Raw genomic sequence first — 10695 nt, 5'->3', positions numbered from 1 at the left:
AGGGATGTGTGGGTTAATGCTGTGCTGCCCTGCTGCGGCGCAGGGCATTGTCCGCTTGGTTCATCTTGCCGCTGTTCGCGGGGATGCCCGGGTGCCCGCCCGCGTGTCTTGTGCCCTTAACCGGCGGTCGCACGGGCCAATAGCAGCGGTTGAGCTGTCACGCGGCGGTCCTTTGACTGTCGAGCGGCGGTTTGAGCTGTCGAGCGGTGGTTTTGCTCTGTCTTTCGGCGCTGCAGCCTCGCTAAGACTCGTTCCTCTCTGCACAGCGTGTGCTCCGCGCTGCCCGAGCTCCTCGCCCAGGCGCTGCGGGAAGCGGAGAGGCTGGTCCCGGCTGCCGGGGCCTGCGTTTCCCATCACCCCCGGGGGAGGGCGGCGGAGGGGAGGGAAGGGAGGGGAAGGGAGGGGGGAAGCCGGGGCGTGGGGCGGGCCCGGGGCGGGGAGGGGTGGGACACACACAGCTTGAATTTGTGTCATTTCAGGCTCCGTCGGTTCCAAAATGCCTCTTGAACTTGCTGGAGATGCCCAGCGGGGCCGAGGCAAGAGAAGGAGAGTCCTGGGCACCAGCTCGCAGGGCAGTGAGAAGTGAGTGCATTTCAGACACAGCCTCTCCCACCGGGAGATCCCTGTGGGCTGCCTAAGCCCAACCCATCCTTGAACACTGCCAGGGATGGGGCAGCAACAGCTTCTCTGGCCTACTTGTGCCAGCGCCTCAGCACCCTCACAGGGAAGAGCTGCTGCCCAAGATCTAACATAAGTTTCCAGCAAACGCTGGGTGCCCCCAGCTGGGTACATCTTGTGTAAATCTCCCTGACAGCAGTTGCTTAAATCCAGCAGTCCCAGCACTCCTATCTTTTATCCCAGTCCTGTGTTAGCTCTTTCAAAATTTCTGTGTTGTACCAAGTGGCCCCCTCCACCTCACACAGCCTGGCCTGGGGGTCCCCAGGGCACCTTTACTGAGCTCACGTGTGGTGTTGCTGAGCCCCTGCTTCTATCACAGGTCCTTTCTCAAGGATGATTTCTTCAGCAGGCGCTGTGTGCAGAAGACGGGAGCTGCAGAGGTGAGCCCAAATTTCAGGAGAGAGCCTGCTTGTCCCAAGGGCTGGGGCTGAGCCGGGCCAGGATTGCTCCTGGTATCGCCCCATCCAAGTCAGCAGTGGGGTATCGGGGGTGAATGGCGAAGTTTGGCTGAAGAGGTAAACCCTCTTTGGCACCCTTGTGGGATGGGGAAGATGGGACAGGGCAGTGGCTGGATGGTGGGAGAAGGGCTTCCAGGTGCCCTGGATGAGACAGAGCAAAGCCAGGGGGGCACGTGCTGCTGGGTGAGCTTCAGGTGAAGTGTTGTAGGAAAGACCCTCGCCCCAAGCAATGGCCGTGGGTTTTCCTGATGCTTCTCCCAGAGGCAGCAGGATCTCAGCTGTGGAATTGAGGTATGGGGGGGGGGGGGGGTTGGGCAGCTATTCTTCCACCCCACAAGATGAGGAAAACCAGTGGCCAGAGTGAGGGGTGAGGAGTTTCCATCACATGCTCATCTCTGTTGTTTCCCCTCCCTGGCACGCAGGGATCCAGACCTCCCGACACAGACCTGCTGCAGACCGAGAAGGTACATGCATAAATACCCTCCATCTCAGCCCTACGTGAGCTGCAGCCGCGGCCTCCAAAGGGAGAGGTGGCGCCGAGGCATGAGCAGCACCCGCCCTGCTCCCATCCTCATCCTCTTGCTTTCCAGACTATGGAAGACACAGAAGCTGAGTTGCCGGGAAGGCCAAGAATGAATTGTAGGCCACGGAAGACACCTGTGAAAGGTGCTGGAAAATGAGACTCCTTGGGAGGAGAAGTAAAAATCACAGGGAGGCACCAAGCTCCTGAGAAAGTTAAAAAGGAGATTCCACTTTGCTTTTCACAGCCTGATTGCAAACAAGCAGGGGATGTTTTCATGTAGGATAGGGAACAAGAAATGGTTTTGTTCCTGAAAATCCTTTTCCTGGCCCCTTTTTGGAGGAGTGTTGTTCTGGCCACGTGTTGTCCCCTGGGAGATCCCTGCCTTCCTACCAGGCTGTGATTACAACACTAGCATCAGCAGCAAGAGCAGCCACGCTGCTGCCTCCCACCAAGCACCGTTTGGCTGTTCCCTGGTACAAAGTGTTCCTGGTGGGATATTCTTGATTGCTGTGGAAAGAGAGCCAGAAGGGTTGCATTTAAGATATGCCGGTCCCCAAAGTGTCCTGGTCTTCCCCAGGCCCTTTTCTGGGAGATGATTCCTGGGGGCATTTGCATTTTCATCTGTGCTTCGGTTTTTAATGACTGTCTGCAACACTTGGGAGCCCTTGTGTCAGGGGGATTCTGTCCAACTTCCAAACTGGGGCGACCGTTTCCTCGCACAGCTGAGATCTGGTTGTGAAAGCTTGTGCTTTAACCAAGATTAGCATCTCTTAAAACTCTAATGTGCTTTAGGTGATTTAGGTGGCCTTTTTTCTCCCCTTTTTCTTTGCCTAAATATGTTCAAGCATTAAAGAACCCAAAGTGTGAGTTATTTTCTTCTAGGAGAAAAAGAAATGTGGAAAACCTGAACAGAAATGTAATTCTTGAGTGTTTGAAGTTCAGGGAGACCCAAGGGTGTCCCAGGTGTCCCAGAATGCAGAACCTGCATTCATGGCTTTGGGCAGATAAGGTGTTGTGTGCACATGGTGGGGGATAGTGCCTGGCTTAGCACAGAACTGTTCTTCTAAAAAACGTAGGGTTTGTTTGTTTATTGTATTGTTCTCCTTTCCTCTGGGTAATTCCCAGATACAGATCCCATCTTGAGTAAGCTTTTCTATGATGAGAAGCTGGATTCTCCCAAGAAGCCAGCTCTGACAGGCCTTGAAAGCATATTAGAACAGAGCAGAAGTAAACAGGGTTGCTCGATGCATCTTCTTTGTGTTAAATGAATTGGCAGCCTGGAGAGGAGTCCATGTGAGGTCCAAACAGCCACCTCATCCCATCTCTTACTAAGCAGCACGGTCATTTGTAGAGCAACTTGTTAAGGGGGATAATTGTGACCCAGCTCACGAGTGCCTGATATTTCAAGTGTGCCACACGTTACAGACCTGGCCTTTCCTTTCTGGCAGTGGAGGTTCAGATCTTACCTTTGACCTCGTCCAGCCTTTTCTGCATGTTGTCAGATGAGAACAAGTTTTCTGGGTCAGGATTTGGGTGGCTGAGAGCTCTGCAATGCTGCCTTTGGGGTTTCAGAGGGCTGCAAGGGACTTGCTGTGTCTGTACAATGGGTGGGCTTAAGGGGATGGAGATGGAGGAGTAGCTGTGCTTTGCCCCCAGAGTTACTCTGCAGAGCAGAGTCCCACCGTTGTGCATGGGGTGGGGTGTGGGTGCAGATGTGGACAAGCCTGTCTGAGCCTCCATCCCCATCAGCAGCCGCTGGAGGGAAGGAGCAGGACCCTTCTTGCTCTGCCCGGGAGACTCAAGCCCTCATCCTTGTGGGAGGGGATGGTTCTCTTTGCCATGTCTGAATCACAGACTTGTTCAAATTTGAATCCCCACAGCCGTGTTCCCACGACAGCAGAAGATGCTGGGCCCTGCCGTGCAGGTAGGTGCTGGGGCTGTGCCCCCGAGAGGTGCAGGATGAGGGCAGTGAGTGTGAGCCCTGCCCACCGATGCGCTGTTATCCAGCTCTGTCCATGCTCCCTTGGCAGGAGGAAGGATGTGCCCCACTTTGCCTCTCCGGGAGCCCGCGTTCATGGAGGCAAAGTGTGTGGAGAGCCCCAAGATGCCACATAGTTCCCCAGGTATATATATATATATGATATTAATTAGACAAGAGAGGCTCCACCTGATAAAGGACATTTTCTTCAGCTGCCTTTCTCCAGTATGGTGATGAAGATGCTCTGAGATTGTTGCTAGACAGCTCAAGGAGAATTCCAGCCTTTGACAGAGAGGGCAGCTCTTGCTTGGTCTTCGAAGCCTCCATTTCTCATCTAGCTGGGCCTCTGTGCTGCCCCGTTGGCAGAACACATGCTTTCTCCCAGAGGACTCTTGGTCTTATCCTTGAGTCTGTCTCTAGAGAAGGAAGAGCCCAGCAAACTTGGGTCTGGGGTAGGGGCTGCTTGCTGGGTGTCAACCTGGGAAGAACGGACCCAGGGGCAGCATTGGGCTTGGGCTGGAGAAGGGTAGAGGAGGGATGGCAGCAGGCTGGGGGTGGATTGCCATTCCCAGGCTGGAAGGAGATGTTCTCCCCAGGGCTTTACCTCCCTGAGAGCATCCCTGTGTCCCTGCAGGTTGCTGCACCCACGGCACATTTCCAGGCTGCCCCAGAGCTGCAGCTGAGCCTTGTGCCTTCGTGTGGGGGCTGATGGCCACACCACAAAGCCACTGTTTCTAAGGGGCCTCAATCTTCTCTCTTCGACTCCTCAGGCAGAGTCTGCAGACCTGGATGTGTTTCCTGATGGGAGCCTGAAGGCTCCCACAGCACAGCTTCACAAGGATGCATCAGGCTATCATGCAGAGCTGCTGAGGGCCCAGTCCCGTGTGGCAGAGCTGGAGAGCCAGGTGAGCCCCATTGCCAACTGGATGCAGACCACAGGTGACCCAGGGGAAGGAGAAGGGGCCATGTCTGCTCCAGATCGCATCAGGGTGATGGGAGAGATGAGAAACCTCCCTGTCCAGAGATGTCTACAGACATCTGCTGTGGGAGCTCTGTCCCCGGGCCAGCACAAGGATCTTCTCTCCGGGTGCCCAACAGGTCCGGACGCTGAAGATGGAGCAGACTCAATACAACCTAAGGCTGGAGAAGCTCCAGCAGCACCACAGGGAGGAGCTGGATCATCTCAAGAGCACCTACAGGTAGGAGGCTCTTGCCTCTGCTCCCCTTTTCTGTCGGGTCCTTGCCTACAGCCCCATCCATCTCCCTGGGGTGGGAGTGCCGGGGTGCTTCCCAAATCCATTCTTGGGGTGTGCAGGCACAGAGCCATGTCGATGTGGACCTGGTGGGGGCAGAGAGTAGCCCATGGGTGAGCCAAGGTGGAGGTCCACTCTCACCAACACTGTCCCACGGGTGACAAGGAAGAGGGGTCAGTCCCATTGCCAGCAAAACCCCAACCACAGCAGGTCACTGGGCAGTAAGAAGGGGGTTCAGGGCTCCGACTGTGGGGTGTCTGTGTGTTTCCCCATGCACGCAGCGACAGCGGTCTGCTCCTAAATCCCCTTGTGCACTTTGGGTGGAGAGTGCTGGGTATTGCCATGAAAGCAACACTCGTTCCTTGCTGTGACCTCTCTGAGCAGGAGGCGACTGAAGGTGCTGGGGGAGACCTATGAGCAGCAGCAGCAGAGTGTGAAGAAGCAGAATGAGCAGCTGGTGGCTCAGCTCCTGTCGCAGAGCCAGGACGCGGAGAAGGCGCGGGCAGAGCTGGTGGCGCAGCACGAGGAGCGTGTGGCTGCGCTGCAGCAGCAGAACATGTGGGACCTGGAGTGTCTGCGAGAGCAGCAGAGGTGAGAGCAGCACGAGCAGCACATCCGTGGGGCTGGTAGCCCTGGTCTTTCCAAAGGAACCAGGGAACAGTCTGGGGACACAGTGAAAAGAGAAATCAGAGTCCAGAATTACTGGATTATGGGCAGCTGAGTGGCTTTTGGAATAGGAATTTGCCTTGCAGGAGGACATGGGGAGATCTGGCAGGAGACATGATGGCAAAGTTGTATTTAGAAAGATCCTGAACACAGTGTTTTAACTCCCCAAATCCCTTTTATTCCTGTCAGTGAGTTACTGAAAAATGAGAAATCACTTTTAGGTAGAAAAGCCCGTAACCACCAAATACGGGTGCCTGTCAGTGGGACGCCCCATGACAGACCACCATGCCAGGTCAGCTGCTGGGACCTCGTTCTCAGCCCCACAACCAAGCTTCTTCCATGGTGCCCGTCACAGGGAGCACTGGTTTGTAACAGCCCATGGTGGGCTCCTTCCCTGTGTCCCGCAGGACATTGTTCCAGACAAGGGTGAAAGACTACGAAGAGCAGCTCCAGCGGCTGAGGCAGACAAAAGACCTGGAGGTTGATGCAGTGACCGGTCCCACCTCACATACCAGGTACTGATGGCTGGTGCTGCATCCCCACATGGGTCACTGGCTGTGGAGTTCCCTGTTCTACAGGGAACCAGCGTGGGACCATGGCAAGAGGGGCCTTCCCCTCTTCCACCCACTGCCTTCAGGGATGCTGAGCTGTTTAACATCCTTCAGTACTCCCCTAAGCAGTAGCTCCATCTTCCTACCACTGTGCAATGACCCAGAGACGTTCAGGGCAGGGCTGCCCAGCCCTTGCCCCACCATGCATCCATCTCTCCATTGCGGTGAGATCTAGTGTGTCCATGGAGGTAACCCTCCCCTCGTTCCACTCCACAGGTCTCTGAACAGCATCATGGAGCAGATGGAGAAGTTCTCCAGTGAACTGCGTGACTTCTCACACAAGGTGGAGGCCATGCACCAAACCGTGTCCCAGGAACTGGCACAGCAGCAGGACAAGCAGCTCAAAGGTACGTCTGCAGTTCCTCTGTGCCAGAACAGCTGCAGGGTCCCTGCCAGTGCTGGGGACACCCAGGAAACAGGGAGGAGATGCTCTGAGACAGTCAGAGTCTGGGATCTCACTGGAAATCTCAGCATCTCCCACTTAGAAACTCATGTTCTGGTGATGTGCAGTAGGCGATGAGCACAAACACATGCAGTTTTTCTGTGAACGTGGTGCAGGTAGAGGAGGGCTTCCCACCTCATGCTGCTCATGGCTCTGTTGCTGCCTCTCCCCAGTGCTCGAGGACAGGCTGTCACAGCAGCAGAGGGACATGGAGGAGGAGCGGAGCCATCTCCAGAAGGTGATCACTCAGCTGAGGTCCAGGCTGAACAAGCAGAGTACGCTGCTGGAGCAGGTGAGCTCCCGCTGTGTCTGATGCCCAGATCACCCTGCTGTGGGGCGTACATCTTGCCCATTGAAGGTGCCTGGCCTGGAGCCTGTGAGTGGCATCTGTCTCTCCTCTGTGTCTGAACCCAGGAGCAATCAAGGCTGGTGTCAGAGCAAGCCCAAGTGGAATTGCAGCAGCACTCACAGGAGGAGCAGCAGCAAGGCATGAGCCAGCAGCTCTCCAAGGAGCAAGCAGAGCTGGAGGGGGAAAAGGTGAGGTGGGGCAGACATCTCCAGGTGCTTTCCACATGTCCCGTGAGTCTAAGCAGGGCTGCACTGTGGTGTGTGGTGGAGAAGAGAGCTTGGTGCTGGGCTGTAGCATCCTTCCTCTGTCCTCTGCCTCCTCAATCCCACACCCCATCACACACTGAATTGCAATTAGACCAACCCTCTGGCTCAGAGATGCAAGAGGCTTCATCCAGAGGTACAGGCAGTGTGCATGATGCATGATGAGGAGTGTGGGGCCAGAGCTCTCCACGTGGGGTTCACGCCAGGTGCTGTGGGCTTGAACCAGCCTCTAGATGTTGTGTGGGCTTTAGTGGCAGAGATGAGGTAAAGGAGAAAAGCCCTGTGGCGACTGGGACTTAGTGCTTTCTCTCTTCCTCTCCAGAGCGCTTTGCTGGAGGAGCAACAGAAGCTGGAGCACAACATGGACCGAACCCTGCAGACGGCGTCCGAGAGAGAGCGCGCCACTGTGAGCCTGGCCAAGGTACCTCTGCTCTGTGGAGCAGAGCCCCTTCGCGTGGCCTCCAGCGCTGCCTGGCAGGCTCACGGGTGGGTCCTGCCTGTGGGGAGGCGTTCAGCGCTGCCTTTGGGTGTTTAAGACAGAGACTTCACTCTGCGTGGTGAGAATGCGGCCGTTCCAGGAACAGCCTCCACCAGGCTGTTTTAGAGGCGGGCTGAAGCATCGGTCGCCTCTGTCTCTCCCCTTTGCCTTTGAGGAGGTTGGGCAGCCAGACCAGGCACAGCTGCCTGTGTTGCAAGTCTGGTGAGAGGAAACCCCTCTGCTGGGTTAAGCAAAACCTCCCTGTGCCATGGGGATGTGTCTAGAGCCAGTTCTGCTCCATGCTGGGACTGTCCAGAGGGGATATGTGGCACAGGCAGTGCAGCAGAGCTGCATTTTTAAGGGCTACTGGGATGGAAAATAAAACATTTGGGCTGGGTATTGCCACTGCTGACAAAGTGCTGTGCCTCGAGCATGTTCTAGGGAGTGCACTATGGTGGGGGGCTCTGTCCTTTCTGGGGAAGGAGTGTGTGTGTGTCTCTACAATCCCAGCTGTGCCAGCCCTGGTGCCCAAAGGTGGGTGCATGAGGACACTTCTTGGATACTTTGTGCTGCTGCACTGCCCCCCCAAAGTGGTGTGCATGAGAAGCTCGCCAGGGTCAGCTCCCATCGCTTGGGAAGATATGAGATAGTGTCCAGGACAGGGCAGGTGATGCACTGGATTTCCCTGTGCCCACGCTAGGAGCAGGCAGAGCTGAAGGCGAGGGAGGATCAGCTGCGGAGGGACAGGGAGCTGCTGGAAGAGGCCTGGCAGGAGCTGAGGCGTGAGAAGGAGAAGGTTCACAGGGCCGCGCTGCACATCCAGCTCCAGGAGAAGGAGATTAAAAGCATGACCAATGTAAGTGGAGCATCTGCACTGCAATTCAGAACTGTATGGGGGCCGGTAGCAGTGCTGGGGTGTCCCATCCCTCCCAAAGTCATGAGTCCTAATGCAGTACTGGGAGGGGAATAAGAGGATGCACAAAGGAGCCCTGCCTCAGGGCAGTGAGGGTCCCTGTCCCCAGCCTCCCCAGCCGCTCTGCCTTGCAGCAATCATCCCAGAAGTACAAGGAAGGGGAGCAAGCCCTGCAAGAGGCAGGCAGGATAGAGTCTGAGCACCAGAGCAGGCTGCAGGTCATGCAGGAGCGATTTGAGCAGGTGAAGCAGCATGAACAGCTTCTGCACCAGGCAAATATCCCCTCACCTTCCCTTCTTGGCTTGGTGCTGCCATGCCAGGGGCCTGAACCTTTGCCAACAGCTTCTCTCTTGGGGACGGGGCAGGAGCGGCTGAGCATGGCTCGCCAGAGGAGACAGCTCAAGCAGCTACGTGAGGGGCTGCGCAGGAACCCCGTGACGCCGCTGACTGCGGGCAAGGACCTCGGTGCCCCTATGAGAGGCCTCTCCGGCACACTGCGTAAGGCTTCCTGCATGCTGCTGATGGGAAGGGACATGCTGGGGAGCAGCTGCACTTGTATTTTGCTTCTCCAGAGGCTTGGGGTGTTCCTGGAGGCTGTTTTTGTTCCCCTGAATATAAACTTTATATGTGACTTGGCCTCCTTGTCCTCTGACAGAGCTCAGCTGAGCTCTCTGTGCCAGGGCATTGCCTGGAAAGGGGTCAAGGGGGTAGGATAGGAGAGGGAGGTGGGTTAAATCCTGTTTGCACTGGGAGGATGTTGAGGGCCCTGCAGCAGGGACAAGCAGGCAGCAAAAAAAGGGATGCTCTGTTGTCTCCTCTGAACAGCAGAGGCACCATACACTGTTGAAGGCCTTCTGCCTTCTGTCAGTCTGCAGCTGCTGAATTTAAGGGCCCAGCAGGTGAGGTGGTGGGAGACCAGGGCTGGAAGGGGCTTCAATCAGCTGGGTGGGAGCAGGGCTGGGTGAAGCCTGATAGCAACAGGCTGAGAGGGGTCTCCTCAGATCATTTCTGAGTGGCTGGGCTGGGCGGGTTTGCAGAAGCCATGGGCACCTTGAGGAGCGATACCAGGAGCAAGGATGGGTGGATCCTCACAGCTTGTCTTGGGTTCATTGAGAACATCCTTGGCTCAGTAGGGTTGCCCCTCTCCTCAGCCTATCCCTGGGTGGGAAAAGCCAGTTCTGCTGGACTCTGGCTTAGTGATGACCCATCCTCTCCTGTCAGCTCCCTGCTGGGTCCTTCCCCAGGCAGGGGTGCTCTTTGAGGCTTCCTCTGTGGGTCTCACTAGGAGTGTGAGGTTATGGGCTTGGGGGCTGGAAGGCCATACACCCAGGAGGTAGCACAGAAGGCTACCTGCCAACATGAAGGAGGGTTTGGGTCACTTCCCTTACTCATGAGTGACACCCTGGACTGTGACCCCGTTCCTGTGGCACTCTCTGATATCAATCCCATCCACCCCTCTCTTTTCAGGACCAGCAATTCTTAGAGCATGAGCGGATATTCCTGGAGAGCCTGAAGAATGCACCCTACAACATTTGAACCCTGTGGAGGTGTTAGCCCCACACGCTGGGGCTGTGTCCTTCTGTGGCGTATGAACGACACGGCCCCAAAGCATCTTCATGCAGCGAATCATTTTATTGCTCATTGCTCTAGGTTTTATACCATTCTAGTAAAAGCTATTTTTCACCTATTGCTCTATCTTTTATACCAAGCTATTTTTAGCACATCATGTGTAGTTCCTAGTTTACAGTTTTGTTTTTTCAACATTCGTCGTCGTTTCACAGACAGTCCCAAACTAACCAGTTCTTTATCTTTCTGTTCTCCTGCTCTTGTCCAGCTGCGTTGCTCTGCTTGATCACACAATGTACTTTGTTTCTTCTTTAACTCTTTCTTCTCGAGCCAAGTAGTTACTTCTCTTGGCAATAACGAAATAGGTTCCATCCTCTCCCACATCCGTCCCGTCACCCTGCGGCTGTGGGCACGTTTCTAGTCAGGCCCTGGCCAATACAGCCCCGTTGCTATGGCAGCTGCCAAGGCCCTGCGCGGCGCAGCCCCTGTCGCTATGGTAACGGGGGCCTTCTCCTGC

General features: G+C 55.8%; 1 protein-coding gene across 1 annotated transcript; it reads left to right on the top strand.

Moving 5' to 3' along the window:
• Positions 1-473: 473 nt before the first annotated feature.
• LOC115616494 (fas-binding factor 1 homolog) lies at positions 474-10685 on the top strand. Its single transcript, XM_030505772.1, has 18 exons — positions 474-582; positions 998-1058; positions 1559-1600; positions 1727-1802; positions 3540-3583; positions 3690-3782; positions 4408-4542; positions 4736-4836; positions 5275-5481; positions 5964-6071; positions 6384-6514; positions 6783-6901; positions 7024-7146; positions 7544-7642; positions 8400-8555; positions 8747-8854; positions 8978-9110; positions 10080-10685. The coding sequence occupies exons 1-18, from the start codon at positions 497-499 to the stop codon at positions 10100-10102; spliced, it is 1845 nt and encodes a 614-aa protein (XP_030361632.1). The 5' UTR covers positions 474-496; the 3' UTR covers positions 10103-10685.
• Positions 10686-10695: the final 10 nt, after the last annotated feature.

The sequence above is a fragment of the Strigops habroptila genome, chromosome 14, assembly GCF_004027225.2.
Source record: "Strigops habroptila isolate Jane chromosome 14, bStrHab1.2.pri, whole genome shotgun sequence".
NCBI lineage: Eukaryota > Metazoa > Chordata > Aves > Psittaciformes > Psittacidae > Strigops > Strigops habroptila.
This window is presented reverse-complemented; position numbering and strand designations above follow the sequence as displayed.